Here is a 15,211-nt window from a genome sequence, read left to right on the forward strand (position 1 = left end):
AAGGCTAATTGCTGTGACTAATTATTAAACCGGAGTTACATCTGTATTTAGTTTAAAATTCTTTAAAGTTTTAGCCGTAAACTAATTTTAAAATCATCACATTTAATCTAGATTATTTAAACTAATAATGCAATCTTTATAAAATGAATCATAAAAAAATATGAATAGAAAGATGATGATATATATATCAAATAGAGGAACCATGTTAAGATCTATATATTTTCGTTATAGATTATGGTTTGTTTAATACTAATAAGTATGTTAATCCGGATCCCGGTTATCGTGAAGACTAGTCATATCCAATTAAGATTATATATCCCTAACGGAAACGTGCACGAACAAATTGTCAAATTCAAACCACAGTTTACGATGAAGCATTGGACTAATGAATAAAGGAGATGCCACATTCCAAATCGTATATCCTAAGTTGAAATATTCCATGATAACGATAATTAATATTAAAGAAAAACTATTAATTCAATAATTTTGGTTAGTTAAATGCTAAACTATAGTGAAATTGTGGATGTGCTTCGCCTGTCTTCATATCATGAGACAACCTTTTCTTTATTTTTTTAAAACCTGTCAATTACGCGCATTAACGTAATATTCAATAAGATATAAAATTATATATCGACCCCGGGGAGATATATATAATTCAAATGAAAATGACAAGGGAATAAGCATTTGGGGGAATATGCCTATTAATTTACATTATATAACATGGTACAACCACACACGCCAGATTAACAATTCAACTAGTTCTTGATTTATCGAGAAAGAAAAATTTGAAAATAATATGCTTTCATCTTATATTAGTTGTTTTAATTTACAAGATATTTTTTCTCATCTACTACATTTCAAGACAGAAATGTTTATTATTTTGAAGACAAGAAATATATATCTGCCGAACCAACTAATTAACGAAATTAGTGTTTGACGTATAGCTATATATATGTATCCAATATGTTTATTACCACTAAAGTGATATTTGTTAGAAATTATTTATGTGAAGATATTAGTTACGCAATCGAGATTCATATAGACGTTTGGTTTGATAGATATATATATAGTGATGTTCTTAATATCTTTTCACATGCTATCATCTATGCATGCATGATTCATTGGTTCTTCACATAGTTGATTAGAATTTAAGATTCGTGATGCGTTAAAGTAGAAGAGAGTTTTTGGCATAAGTTTTCAATTTTTCTTTTGAGATTTAGTATCAGACTACAATCGCCTAGGCTATTTTACCTTTTAACATTACAATTAAAAACTTTATCCTAACTCTTTAATATTTATGTCTTGCATGATAACTCTTTTGGAGTCTTGATTCTTGAAAATAGAATTTTGTTATGAAACAAAAATCTAACGGGCCGGATCGGAATGAATGACCTATATGTTTATATCACCGGCGGGAACAAAAAAAAAAAAAAAAGGTGAACACGTCGGAAAAAAGAAGACAGCGCGTAATATAGTATATTATTAGTCTACGAGTTGTTGTTGGTGTACCAATCTCATCGGTGCTATCGATGTCACTAAAGAAGTACACGTGTCATTAATCGGTTAAGGTGGACCATCCAAGTATATAAGTAGTACTGTGTGAGTGCCCACAGCAGATAAATAAAAAACCTCTTGTCTTCTTCTTTTAAGACTCTCTCGACCACGCCACGTTTGATTTTGAGCATCAAACAAATCCCCCAAAGAAGCTTCGTTTTGGTATGTAAAAAGCAAAGCAAAATCGAATAAATTAGTAATACACTTTTTTTTTTCTCAATTTTAATTTTCCTTCTCTTCGTCTCGTAAATTTTCCGAGAAAATCTTAGTTGTCTTTGCCCCTTGTGTGTGTGTGTTTGGTTGTTCTGACCAAGAGTCGTTTTGGTCAAATACGTTTCGAAATTGATATCATATAAAAACTCTTTCTTCTTCTTCTTCTTCTTCTTCTTCTTCTGGTTCTTCCGTATCCGTAGACTTTTAGGGTTTCAATACGATTTCGAGTGTCTGGTTTGCTTCAAAATTTCAGTCTGGTATGAACTTTCCCCTTTTGGATTTTGAAAACTTGTATCTATTTTTACTCACGGCTGCTTGTTGATTCGTGTGTTCCGGAGTAATCGGTTAGGATTCTCAATTTTTGTTTCGTTGTTGTGTGGATTTTTTAGGAGTCAAACGATCTGGTGGTTTGGTTTGTCTGATTTGGTATCGGAGAGAGAGAGAGAGAGAGAGAGAGGTTTTTGCGATGGCTCTGGTGACTCCAATTCCAGCAATGGGTGAAAGAGCTGGATCCATGAGATTTCACGGAATTGGTAGCCCAGGATCAAGGTCCAGTCGTAGCGGTATTATGGACGAACCGGTTTCCCGGCTGATCGAGGAGAAAATCTTCGTTGCTGTGGATAAACACGTCGCCAAGAGCAAGTCTACACTCATCTGGGCTTTGCAAAACACTGGTGGGAAGAAGATTTGCCTTGTCCATGTTCATCAGCCCTCCCAGATGATTCCAGTTAGTAAGTACTTTGTTTGTGTGTGTTTTTGTTTTTGTCACATAAGAGCCTAATTGTGTAGTCTGGTTTCTAATTTGTAGTCGTTGATCTCTGTTCTTACTGTTTTTTTCCTCGTTGATCCATCATAGTGGGCGCCAAATTTCCAGTTGGTTCTGTGAAGGACGAAGAAGTTAGGGTTTTTAGAGAAAAAGAAAGGGCGAAAGTTCATATGATCCTAGACGACTACCTTCGTATATGCCAGCAGAGAGGGGTATGCCTTCTTTTTTATGTTTTACTTCATTGGCTAGCACTAGGATCATAGTGACTTATGATAGTTTATTAGATAGTGTATGACTTGATAGTTTTCGTTGCTTCTAAAGAATTATAGTGTCAATTATGATTGTAGGTCAGGGCAGAAAAGATGTTTATTGAAATGGAATCTATCGAGAATGGAATTGTGCAACTGATCTCTGAGCTGGGAATCAGGAAGCTTGTCATGGGAGCAGCAGCAGATAGACACTATTCGAGGTATGCTTTTAGGATTCAGAATCCGTTTTTTTGACTCTCTACTTATTATGCATATTGAACCAACTCTTGTAGATCTGTCTGTTGTCTCACTTAAATGTCTTAAATTTTGGCCTGCTCCATTGTTTGACTTACAGGAGAATGACAGATCTGAAGTCCAGGAAAGCCATCTTCGTACGCCGAGAAGCACCTACTCTTTGTCAAATATGGTTTACTTGCAAAGGATACTTGATACATACAAGGTTTGGCCAATTCTTTTTCTCATATCTTAAGATTTCAAAATGACTTATACGGCCATGTATAGTTATAACTGTAGCAGTCTTTAAGCTTCCCGAGAGCTGCATTGGCATTTGAAATAACGCATCTGTGGCTGCTTATTAGTAATCTTTATTGTGCTATCATTGCAGGGAAGCTACGATGGATGACACTGAATCAGAATATGCATCTCCGCGTCCTTCCGTAAGTGCAAGTGATCTACTTCAAACTTTCTCTACACCGGAGTCTGAACATCAGCATATATCTCGAGTTCAGAGCACCGATTCAGTTCAACATTTTGTAAGCAATGGAAGTTCAACTGAACACAGCGGGAGGGTGTCGGATGGGTCTTTAAATACCGATGAGGAGGATAGAGAATCTGATGGCAGTGCAACAGTTATGAGTACAGTTGACGAGAATTCTGGCCATTCATCTCCCTCCAATTTTCCGGTATGTCATGTAGTTCCTAATGGAAAAAGCAATGCATTTTGATTCTTTATACCTTGCATACTCAGCTGTCCAGGAATTTTTTCCATCATTGCAGGATGGTGTGGATGATTCGTTTAACAATAAAATCCGAAAAGCTACGTCAGAGGCTCACAGTTCTAAACAAGAAGCTTTTGCAGAGACTCTTAGGCGTCAAAAAGCCGAGAAAAACGCACTTGATGCAATCAGAAGGGTGAGTTTCCTCGCAAATAGAATTTTAGCTGGCAGTGACCTTTTTAAAAAATGATGACCTTTTCTAGCTGGAGATATATATCATACTGGACCTTCATGTTTGCTAGCGTATCATTTGAATAGATTACTAGACTTAATGGTGGTGCTTCTAGTTACACCAATAACAGCTACAATATAATAGTATTCTGATAATGTTGCTACTTACTATAGGCTAAACAATCAGAAAGTGCCTATTCTGAGGAGTTGAAGCGAAGGAAAAATACGGAGATAGCAGTAGCAAAAGAAAAAGAGAGATTTGTAACCATAAAAAATGAGCAAGAGGTAATCATGGAAGAACTTCAAAGTGCAATGGATCAGAAAGCAATGCTTGAGAGCCAAATAGCAGAGTCTGATGGTACAATGGAAAAGCTTAACCAGAAGCTTGATATAGCGGTGAAGTTGTTGCAAAAGTTGAAGGATGAACGAGAGGAGTTGCAGACAGAACGTGACAGAGCACTCAGAGAAGCTGAGGAGTTAAGGAGTCGCGCAGAAACCTCAACTCTACATTTACCTCAGTACTTTACGGATTTCTCATTTTCCGAGATTGAGGAAGCAACTAATCACTTTGACTCGACCCTGAAGATTGGGGAAGGTGGATATGGAAGCATCTACGTTGGTATACTGCGTCATACACAGGTTGCTATAAAAATGTTGAATCCTAACAGTTCGCAAGGCCCTGTAGAATATCAACAAGAGGTAATTTCTTGACATATTATTAACTTCTTTATTTAGTATTTGCTGTGGAGGAGCTTTGACTTATTCTTGTGGCATTGCAGGTTGATGTGTTAAGTAAAATGAGACATCCAAATATCATTACGCTAATTGGAGCATGTCCAGAGGGGTGGAGTCTTGTCTATGAGTATCTTCCGGATGGAAGCCTTGAAGACAGGATAAATTGCAAGGACAACTCTCCACCCTTATCGTGGCAAAATCGTGTACGCATTGCCACTGAGATATGCGCAGCACTTGTCTTTCTTCATTCCAATAAACCTCATAGCTTAGTACATGGTGATTTGAAGCCAGCAAATATCCTTCTCGATTCCAATCTCGTTAGCAAGTTAAGTGACTTCGGAACCTGCTCACTACTTCATCCTAATGGAAGCAAAAGCATGAGAACTGATGTCACAACCACAGTTGCTTATTTGGATCCAGAAGCTTCCAGTAGTGGAGAGCTAACTCCCAAGTCAGATGTTTACTCGTTTGGGATCATCTTATTGCGCTTGTTGACTGGGAGACCTGCCATACGGATATCAAACGAAGTGAAGTATGCCCTCGGCAATGGAACATTGAACGACCTTTTGGACCCTTTGGCAGGTGACTGGCCCTTTGTTCAGGCGGAGCAGCTTGCTCGCTTGGCATTAAGATGCTGCGAGACTGTCAGCGAGAATCGTCCGGATCTTGGAACTGAAGTGTGGAGGGTACTTGAACCTATGAGGGCTTCTAGTGGAGGATCTTCATCTTTCCATCTCGGCCGTAACGAGCACCGCATAGCCCCTCCATACTTCATTTGCCCCATTTTCCAGGTAATGTTTAGTCAAGTATTGATTTCCAAATATATTATAAATCTCGAAAAACTTCGATCACAAAGGCATTGAAATTTGCTTGTTTGAGGTCTCACACCATTATGTTGCAGTTTAATGGTACTAAACCCGTTTGTCCTCTGGTTTTACAAAACTTTCAGGAAGTCATGCAGGATCCACATGTGGCTGCAGACGGTTTCACATACGAAGCAGAGGCTATAAGAGCGTGGCTGGACAGTGAACATGATACTTCACCAATGACCAATGTCAAGCTTTCTCACACCAACCTAATTGCTAACCATGCTCTTCGTTCTGCGATTCAAGAGTGGCTTCAACATCATTGCTGAAAATAAAATCCTTCAAACCGTCAACCCCTGTTCCCGCAAGTAGTCCCTTATGAAAAAAAAAGTTTTTGCCTTTTTCTGCGGGAGGCAACAGAGAGTGAGTAAGATTAGTTTTTTTCAGTCTTCCTTATACATATACATAATACGATCTCTCCATATTTGTTTACTTTCTCAAGCATAGTGTAAGTCCTCCATATTTGTCATATATGAAAAGAAGAGGCTGGTGAGATTTGTATGTGTATATATGTATATATATATATGTTCTGTATGAAAAAAGTTGTATGTTTATTCCTTTTGTGTGAGAAGAACTGCCTCAATTTTTGTTCTTCCATTATGTTCGGCTTTCATTAGCACAAAGATTAGCCTCTGACTTGATCTCACTAGTGATGCCTTCACTTAGCTAAACATTTCATTAGGATGAGTCTTAAATTATGAAGTCAATACTATCGTGTAATACTTGTTTTCCTACTAGAGGAAGTTAACCTTTGATTGCCTAATATTGTGATTATTATTTGTTAAACTTCTTATGGTTAATCTTACTTAATTAGCAGTGAGGTCAGGTCGTTTTGGTGGCTAGTGGCATAGCTGTAAAAAGGAATCTCAGGGTTGCACTGAGGTAAGCAACCTAACGCAGAATTGAAAGACATCAATCTGGAAATTGCTGAGACTATTCTTCAGTATTTTCTTAAAAGTCTTGTGGAATTTGTGTATCTCTGTCAATATGTCGACATTCCTCTTCGTACATAGATATTGTCGTTGAAAATCAAAAAGCCTTCATTATTTTAATACATGATACAACTTCTGCGTTAAGGCTACGTTTCGTCATTGGTACCGTGGTTGACTTCGTATGCATGTTATAACTGCATAAAATGTTTTTGTTTTGTTGATTGCTTCCTCTGTTCAGATCTATCATCTCTTCTCTTGTATTACAAAAATTCTTGTTTGTTCTTGTTTATTCTCTTGAGTGAAATAGAGGAATGTTTTGAGTGTCTTATATATATGGAGTGTGTTGGAAAGAGGAGCTTCGATCCAAGCAAAGGGGAAAAGTGTTGGCTTCACGAGGCTTCAATGCAGCGTTAAACGCTGAATCCAGACCAAGCAAGAGAGAGAGAGAGAGATGATGATGAGCAAACCAGTTTCCCAGCAGCTGCTAATGGATGAGAAAATATATGTTGCAGTGGGGACGGAATTAGGGAACAAGTCCACTCTTGTTTGGGCGATACAGAACACTGGAGGCAAGGAGTTCTGTATCGTCCACGTTCACCAGCCGCTCTACAGAAAAGACAAGGAAAAGGCACAAAAGATCATGGACAAGTACCTTCAAACATGCAGGCTAATGCAGGTATGTTTTGGTTACTTCTATTGCTAATAAGTGATAGTATTATATATTTGTTTGATGATACAAGAGATAAAGAGAGCCGACTGTAATATTCTAGGTCCGTGCAGAGAAGATACTCCTTGAAATGGAGTCGGTAGAGAAGGGACTCATCCAATTGATCTCAGAGCACAATGTCAAGAAGCTCGTCATGGGAGCTGCGTCAGACAGCCACTATTCAATGTACAAAGCACACCGGCATAACTAACTACTTTTGGATTATCATTTTGGATTATCATTTTCTCATGGATCGTTCTTGTTATCTTCACTTACGGATTCATCATTAATCTTAATTTGGCAGGAGGATGACAGATCTGTTATCCAAGAAAGCCATTTACATTCGTCAAGAAGCGCCTGCTACTTGTTGTATATGGTTTACTTGCAAAGGATACCTGGTATATACAAGGTCTATCCCGAGTCCCTGTAATCTGTGCTACCTTAAACACTACTTGAGACGGTTTTTGGAATGCTATTTGTGTTTTATATCTGACTCTTGTGGTTTTAACAGGAACTGGGATTGTGAGAACAATCACATGTCAGAAGACTAATAAATCTGGTGATGGTATAATGCAGGGAAGCTATCATGGGTAACGCATCTCTTGAGTATGCATCTACAAGTTCTGATCAAGATTCAGTCCGTTCACGAGGATCTGTATTACCTTCGGGCCAATACACGATATCTAGAGGAAATGGAAATGTGTATCAATTAGCTGTCTTTGAAGCTGAGAAATCGAAAAAAGAAGCAAGCTTTGAGGCTTTCAAGCATCAGGAAGCTGAAAAAGAGAAAAATAAAGCAATGGAAAAGGTAACGTGTTCTTGGCAATCTCTTCCTTGCTCCTGCAATTTCTATTGCCATTGGGGAATGTCGTTTTTGCCTGATGATTACGAAGTTTTCTGACCAAATGTAGGCTAAAGAATGGGAAAGTGCCTATTTGGAGGAGTTGAAACGTAGGAAAGAAACAGAGATGGAGCTGACGAAAGCGAGAGAAAAACTCGAAAAGATGAGGTATATATCTGAAAACCGAATAACCGAGTCCTATATGTTGGTACAAAAGCTGCAAGACAAGTATAACTTGGCAACGAAAGTGTTGAGAAAAGCCAAGGAAGAACGAGATGAACTGATAAAAGGACGCGAGAAAGCAATTATAAAAGTAGAGGAGCTGAAGAGAGCCCAAGAGAAGGTCTCTCGATCTGATGAGCACCGTGAAGCTCCTCAGTACTTCATCTGTCCCATTTCACTGGTAAAACTAAAGTCAATCAAGGAAGATTGTATCGAATCTAATCATAAAAATTGAAACCTTTTTTCTTCTTCTTCTATAACGTTGCAGGAAGTGATGGAGGATCCACAGCTAGCAGCAGATGGATTTACATATGAAGCAGAAGCCATAAGAACATGGCTTGAGAGTGGATATGAGACTTCACCAATGACGAACAAGAAGCTTCTTCATACAAACTTAGTTCCAAATCTTGCACTTCGATCTGCAATCCAGGAATGGCTTCACGCTTCACCCTCTTCCCGAAAGTGAAAGAGAAAAAGAAATATAATTTATTCTTCAGCATTTGCTTCAACGATCTCGTCTACTTGATGTAAGATAATGTATATAAAACCCATGTAATTTGAAAGACCTTTTCTTCATTCTTTGTTTTTTTTTTATGTAATACAATCTGACCATGTATATATTACGTTGAAAACAGCTAATAAACTAAATAAACTATGAAAAGATACCATGTTGAATACCACTTTTAAATTGCATTTTCTAACATTGTTTCCTCATGATTTGTTATTTCCTTACTTTTTTTTCATAATCTTTTGGAAAAATGTAATCATCGATCTGTCTCTTTCAATAACATATATATATATATATATGTATAGATTGATGGAATATTCGAAGGAACAGAGATACCTGAATGGTGAGATGTGCAGCCATTGGGTGTCTTCTTGTCCAAGTAAACAAGCAAATGCTTCTGCAAGAGACTTGTCTATTCCAAATTCTTGTCTCTCCATCTTCCTGAGAAAGTTCCTTCTTCTCAGGCTATGGAGGAAACAGTCAGCTCACGGATACTTGAAGAGAAAATCTACGTTGCAGTTGGGAAAAATGTGTGGAAGAACACATCAAATCTCCTATGGGCGTTACAAAACTCCGAGGGAAACAGAATCTGCATCGTTCATATCCACCAGCCATCTCCAACGATTCCTGTCTGTAAGTGTTGTTTACCCTCTTTTGGCTTTCTAATAAGTCTTTTCTGGTTAAGAAGTATTGACTTTAATTAAAACTCTTGTCACTTCTGATGCAAAGTGGGTACCAGATTCGAAGCTTCAACGGCTGATGCGGAGTTAGTGAGAGCATATAGAGACAAAGAAACGGTGAAAACAGACAAGATTCTGCAAGAGTACCTTAGTGTTTGCCTGAAGAGAGGGGTATGTATTGTGCACAGATAACATTAATGTCACTCTGTTTTCCTTATTATTTCTAAAAGGAGGTTTTGGTTTCTCTAGGTACAGGCAGAGAAACTGTGTTTTGAAATGGACTCAATCGAGAAAGGGATTTTGGAAATGATACAACAGCATAAAATCAGGAAGCTTGTTATGGGAGCTGCTGCAGATAAACACTATTCCATGTTATAATTGCATTGGCTCATTGAGATTAGACATGACAATCTTTTTGGATCTCTCCTGTTTGTTTGCTCGCTAATTCACCCCGTGCGCGCGTCTTGTTATCGTTTGCAGGAAAATGGAGGATCTTAAGTCCAAGAAAGCAAGCTTCGTCTGCGAACAAGCGCCTGCTACTTGTCAAATACAGTTTACCTGCAAAGGAAACCTTATCCACACAAGGTTTGGTGAAGACCTTTTTGTTTTCACCGAGATATCCACAACTGCTGGATGCTGCTTGCTGATGTTTCCTGATCAATGTATAGGGAAGCTAGAATGGATGAAGTTCGAGCTCTCTCTGCGCTCTTGTCTGAGTTTCAGCGGCTTGTGTTGCCACAAATAAACACCAATACGCTTCAAGAGGTAGCAAGTTTGGATGGACAATACGACAAAGGATCCTCCTCCTCTTTTCAGTCTGCTGTTACATTGTCACACCCCGGAAGATCTGAGGACTCAATAAACGAAGTTCAAGAGGAACCGAATGACTCATCTTCTCAAGTTTTCCCGGTATGTGTTGCAACTCTGACTAGAAATTATAAAGGCCCTGCAGATTATATTATATTCATTTCATCTGGTTGATGGAATTGCCTACTGTGCTTGTTTCATCAGTGCAGCAGAATGGGACTAAACATGATAAACTTCCTGATCAACTACACCAAACTATGGCAGAAGCTCACAATTCAAAACCATGAGCATCGTGAGTGACTCTCCAATTTAAACGTCTCCTGGAAGAAGAGAGAGATAAAAACTGCAATGAACTGATATAGTTGTATATACAATGTATGTAACAAGAATCATTTGTGTGAGATGTAGCTACTTGTGGCTTCTTCTTTTCTCGTCTTGTGTGACGTGTGAGTTGTGATGCTAAAACAAATGGAACCTGTCTTCATTATTTCTTCTTCTTCTAACTATAAATCTCAATTTAAGTTATCAGCAAGCCATTGATCCTGATCAAGGCGAGTGTTGTTATAATTTTCTTTTATCCTCTTAGGTCTAATTATCACATAGTCTAAGGAACTTAAACCATTTATTACACTCGCAATAGTGTGATACAAGAGAGTGTGTCTATGATAAATTTCTGATGCTAAAACAAAATAACTTAACGTAGAATTCTAACAACTAAAATAACTTACACGTGGTTTTACAAAGAAAAGGACGGATCACTAGAATGTTAAACATTCAAAATCAAAACTGTTACATGAGGACACGCATCAACCGCCGGTGGTGACTAGTGAACCATTCTCTCTCTCTATTTGCTCACATACATAACCAAAACTGTTTCATTTTCAGCTTCAATTGTGTCATGGAGATTGACCTTTAAGTTCAAACCATAACCCCGTCAGTCATCTAGAGTATGTCTAAAACCTGTTTGTCATTTATTTTACACCGCAAGCGTCCAACTCAACATTACAATTAAAGAAAAAAGCATAAGATAATGACGCCAAAATAGATACCACCATACCTGTATGCCGTCTTGTAGTCCCGTTGCCATTTATGGAGAAGTGTACAGGCCTTCTTTCTTGTCCTAGCGACCGAACCCAATTGGCGTTCAGTCTTTGAGCAAAATCTTCTACCTCTCTGTAATAACATTAATACACCACTCATGAGAACCAAGTCTATTTCATTTCCCAAATACAAGATTTTGATGGAGCTGATACTCATCTTTATTCATGACTTGGAGAACAATGTGTGACATTATAAGAAATATATCCTAGTTTTGATTTAACAAGGAGGGTCTTACCTATCAAGCATTTCCCTCATGGCTGGATCGATTTCATCGTCTACATCTTCATCTTCAGACCCGGACTTTGGCGTATAAATGTCATCTTCTGCACTAGGTAAGTTGGGTACCTGTCTCATGCTGGACCCGGCCTCTTCAACACATTGTTGTTTGGAATGAAGATGATGTGATCCCTAAGCACAAGGAAGGCATTCATTGACTTGGTGAATACCGACCAGAAAACAAACACAGAGAAACTAGTCTGAACCTTTTCATGAATGTCATATGAAGAAACAATCTTCTGATCCTTCTTTTTCTTCTTCTTCTTTTTCTTTACCGCCTTGGGATCTGTGAAACAGAATTTTCCTTACTTCCAATGAGGCCTTCAAAAGGAAGTAGAATAGAGAAAGTAGAAAACTAAGAGGCAACACAAACATAAATTCTCAGACCAAATATCTCAATCAAATATGAATAATGAACTATTCACCAAAACAATATTAAAATGGCAGATATGTAGCTCAAAGAGGAAAATATAGTCAACAACCAAAAATATACATCACTGAATCAACAGAGAACAGGGAGCAGCCAAAGAAGAAACAGAACAAATGAAAGGATATTGTGAATTTCGAAAACCAGTAAGGTCAAAGGAAAGTACCTCTGCCGTTAATAAATGATAACAGGTCATCCACAGAACGTTCATCCACATGTTCTTCAACCTCAACATTCTAAGACATGGAAAACCCCAACTTCATAAGCTCGTGAAACAGTTCAATCTTACAGACCAAATTACCCTCAATTTTCATTCATAAAGTTACAAATTACAAATTTACAATATCCTAAACAATTTAAATAGAAACTACTAAACAGACCTTCAATCTCTGTCTTTCTTTGAGCTCCTTTCTCTTCTTTGACAATCGATTCAGTCGTCGAATCCGTGGATCATCCATCGTGTTCTTCAGGGGCTCTAATTTCTCTTCCTGGATAAATTATCAAAGAACAGTAAAAAAAAAAAGAAGCAGATGGAGAAGACACATCTTAAGAAGAGATGCTTTTGAGAAGCGCATACCTCAGTAAAGTCATCAGGCAAATGAAATATTTCTCGTATCTCCTCAGGGGTTTTGCCTTCAATGATTCGTGCAAGTGCACGACTAGTAAGATCAACCAAAGGCTTCAGCTGCAAACTGTCAGCGGCTGATGTTAACTCACAGAGCCTCTTTGTGTCCATTCGGATGAATCTTTCATCATAAGTTTTCCGTTCCTAAAGAGTGGAAAGTAGATGTCTTGAAAAAGGCCCGACAGGGTATGAAATTTAATCAAAATATAGAATAGAAACCTTGTTTGAACGTCCAGGCATCTGATGAAATCTGCAATAATCAAGAACTAAGCTGAACATAGCTGGCTTAACTCGCTGTGGAAGCGATATTGCATGATTCTTAGAAGATCCAACACCCTTCTGTATTACCTTTTGACATATCATGGGACAGAACATTGCAACCTCTTGTTCTACTTGCTGGATTGAGCCATCAGCAGTTTGAAGCCATATGTAGGACTTCATCGTCTGAATCCATGACACCATGAAAGAAATTTAGTCATTCATATAAATTCAATACACGTATAGAGAAATCACCAACTAACTTTATTCAGATGATGAGAATAAAGTTAATCATGAATCAAACACTGAACTGTAAAAATCCATGTATCAAAAGGTGCCTTGGTTTAATACTGAGAATGTCATGAGATCTAACAACCCTCTAACCATCACAACCTTAAACAGTACTACTAGTTTAGGAATATGAAATTATTGGTCCTTTTCCATCAGAGGTGAAGTAAGCTGACTAGTAAAAGGAAAGGAATGAAATTTTTCACCTCTGGTTTCATGACGGCCAAATTACCTTCTGACATTGATGAAAGATCTGATGAACCAGGCTTCTGTTATAATTATTACTACACCTTCAGCTCTAATAAGTAGGTCACAGTCACACCCTACTATACAAAACCTCCGTTCTACCTTTCAGCTCCAATATGCACACTCTCAAATCTCTTTTTGGCCAAAAAGATAAAAAGCATCACCCTTTACTTCTAAAAAGCATCTCTTTACCGGTATCTGACGAACAAACAAGACAAATTTGAACCTCTAACATCCAATTCAATCTAAAGCACAAATAAAAAACCGCAAATCAGGAAAAAACGAAACAGGAAGTATCTAAAAATTGATCCAATGAAGCAGCAAAACAAAAACAGAGCAAAAAAAGCCGTATACGTTTTGGAGATACTAAATATTGGAATGATCCAAAAACACATAATAAAAAAAAAACAAGTAAAGCAAACACATAGAAGATACATAGAAGCACGCAATGAATCACCCAATAAGCTCTTTTAACCAATGGGGGAAGTCATATTATATGCGAATAAACGCGTCTTTTACCTTATAACATAAATTGGGTAATGGAGGTCGACTTGCGACGAAGGGATTTTGAAAACCTGGTGGTGGACAGCGACGGCGGACGGCGGCGGCCAAGCGATGTGGAGCGGATAAGAGAGAGAAACCGGATTTTCAACTTTATTTATTTAAAGACATTCAGATGATGATGATGATGATGATGAGACACGGAGGAGGAAAATAAGAAAATGAGAGGACTGATCAAGTCCAGGTGTCATTATCACGTTGGCTAATTGATGGCTTGTGGTAGTAAAAAAGAATACGGCAAGAACGTTACGTGAAAAAAAGGAAACTAGGGTTGGTTAGTAGCGCGAGTGGTTCGAGTCGGTGATGCACTGATGCTTGTTGTTGTGGTTTTAGGTTCATTCGCCGTTGGACCAATTTTTAAATTTACAATTAGGAGTAGGAGACTTTCTTAAAATGCAGGAGTCGCTTATGGACTAAAGTATAGGCCCAGTTAAAAAAAATATGGGCTTTATTTATCCAGACGATAGATGTGCCAAGGCTATTCGATATACATATTATTATTTATTTTTTTTAAATTGGTTTCCAAAACTTATGGTTGTTGAGTTTGAATTTGAAATTAAATTGTAGGAAGTAGGAACTCTCAGAGATCAAGCTCACACATCCTACGTGAAAATGAATAATTTCCTTCACAGATATATTATTATAAAAGGGAAACAACATGGTCTTTTATAACGAAAACGTATATGTTTGGGTGAATTTTGTTTCTAAAATGTAAATTTTAATAAACAAATCCAAAATTTGATGTCCAATATTTTCTTTCATCCGTGATGTTGTTCTTTTAGACCGCTAAAACTATTTTTCTTTTATTGATAAAATTTTGTAAGTATTGTTTTTGTGTTGTAGTTGTTGGAGTTTAAGATTTGGTATTGTACTTGTGGTTGTTAAGAAGACTCTTTTGTCAGAAAACTGAAAAAAAAAAAAAAAAAAAAATCCAAGAGAGGTGGAGGTGGGGACTGTAACGCAACGGGAATATTGGGAGTGGGCATGCAATTATTGCACTCAGCTAAATAAAAATGATTTTGGCTGAGGGTGACAAGTGTTTGGGTGGCTTGGTCGGTTTTGTCTACGTAATTTTGTGCCACGTGTCCTCTTATCCGTGGATTGGACGGCTTGTAATCGTATAATATTTTATTCTCGCATACCAGAAGTCCATACAAACAAATT

The 15,211-nt window shown here is 37.7% G+C and overlaps 4 protein-coding genes across 35 annotated transcripts; 3 read left to right on the forward strand and 1 right to left on the reverse strand.

The window, feature by feature from the left end:
* The first annotated feature begins 1,614 nt into the window (after positions 1–1,614).
* On the forward strand, positions 1,615–6,645 carry LOC104793561 (U-box domain-containing protein 33). Of its 5 annotated transcripts, none has more exons than XR_015560069.1 (11): positions 1,619–1,716; positions 2,157–2,498; positions 2,624–2,745; positions 2,881–3,002; positions 3,137–3,241; positions 3,407–3,704; positions 3,799–3,933; positions 4,143–4,667; positions 4,748–5,494; positions 5,653–5,932; positions 6,387–6,645. XR_015560069.1 is itself a non-coding variant. In XM_010519936.3 (10 exons), the coding sequence occupies exons 2-10, from the start codon at positions 2,234–2,236 to the stop codon at positions 5,836–5,838; spliced, it is 2,505 nt and encodes an 834-aa protein (XP_010518238.2). In that variant the 5' UTR covers positions 1,615–1,716; positions 2,157–2,233; the 3' UTR covers positions 5,839–6,166. The 5 variants fall into 5 exon arrangements, 2 of the variants coding, with proteins under 2 accessions (XP_010518238.2, XP_010518237.2); XR_015560068.1 differs by having other exon boundaries at positions 1,674–2,024; positions 6,384–6,645; XR_015560067.1 differs by having other exon boundaries at positions 1,674–2,024.
* LOC104793562 (U-box domain-containing protein 37) lies at positions 6,387–8,950 on the forward strand. 6 transcript variants are annotated; one of them, XM_087455213.1, is made up of 7 exons: positions 6,387–6,451; positions 6,809–7,177; positions 7,272–7,393; positions 7,512–7,616; positions 7,784–8,015; positions 8,119–8,451; positions 8,539–8,950. In XM_087455213.1, exons 2-7 carry the CDS (start codon positions 6,953–6,955, stop codon positions 8,734–8,736), a joined length of 1,215 nt encoding a protein of 404 aa, XP_087311339.1. In that variant the 5' UTR covers positions 6,387–6,451; positions 6,809–6,952; the 3' UTR covers positions 8,737–8,950. The 6 variants fall into 6 exon arrangements, with proteins under 6 accessions (XP_087311339.1, XP_087311341.1, XP_010518239.2 ...); XM_087455215.1 differs by having other exon boundaries at positions 7,282–7,393; XM_010519937.3 differs by lacking the exon at positions 6,387–6,451 and having other exon boundaries at positions 6,606–7,177.
* Positions 8,951–9,083: 133 nt separating this feature from the next.
* LOC104793564 (U-box domain-containing protein 33-like) lies at positions 9,084–10,795 on the forward strand. The gene is made up of 6 exons (XM_010519946.3): positions 9,084–9,411; positions 9,508–9,629; positions 9,708–9,829; positions 9,939–10,043; positions 10,127–10,367; positions 10,470–10,795. Exons 1-6 carry the CDS (start codon positions 9,246–9,248, stop codon positions 10,563–10,565), a joined length of 852 nt encoding a protein of 283 aa, XP_010518248.1. The 5' UTR covers positions 9,084–9,245; the 3' UTR covers positions 10,566–10,795.
* A 75-nt stretch (positions 10,796–10,870) lies between these two features.
* Positions 10,871–14,414, reverse strand: LOC104793563 (SKP1-like protein 20). Of its 23 annotated transcripts, none has more exons than XR_015560080.1 (11): positions 14,006–14,173; positions 13,473–13,684; positions 13,043–13,138; positions 12,914–12,944; positions 12,647–12,838; positions 12,450–12,557; positions 12,236–12,305; positions 11,849–11,963; positions 11,602–11,774; positions 11,323–11,438; positions 10,871–11,175 (listed from the first exon to the last, which is right to left on the reverse strand). XR_015560080.1 is itself a non-coding variant. In XM_087455222.1 (11 exons), exons 4-11 carry the CDS (start codon positions 12,932–12,934, stop codon positions 11,200–11,202), a joined length of 786 nt encoding a protein of 261 aa, XP_087311348.1. In that variant the 5' UTR covers positions 12,935–12,944; positions 13,043–13,138; positions 13,473–13,684; positions 14,006–14,210; the 3' UTR covers positions 10,871–11,199. The 23 variants fall into 23 exon arrangements, 12 of the variants coding, with proteins under 12 accessions (XP_087311348.1, XP_087311349.1, XP_010518245.2 ...); XR_015560078.1 differs by having other exon boundaries at positions 10,871–11,225; XR_015560079.1 differs by having other exon boundaries at positions 10,871–11,225; positions 13,473–13,731; positions 14,006–14,170.
* Between the last annotated feature and the right edge of the window lie 797 nt (positions 14,415–15,211).

Source organism: Camelina sativa, chromosome 6, assembly GCF_030686135.1.
Source record: "Camelina sativa cultivar CO46 ecotype springtype chromosome 6, ASM3068613v1".
Classification (NCBI taxonomy): Eukaryota; Viridiplantae; Streptophyta; class Magnoliopsida; order Brassicales; family Brassicaceae; genus Camelina; species Camelina sativa.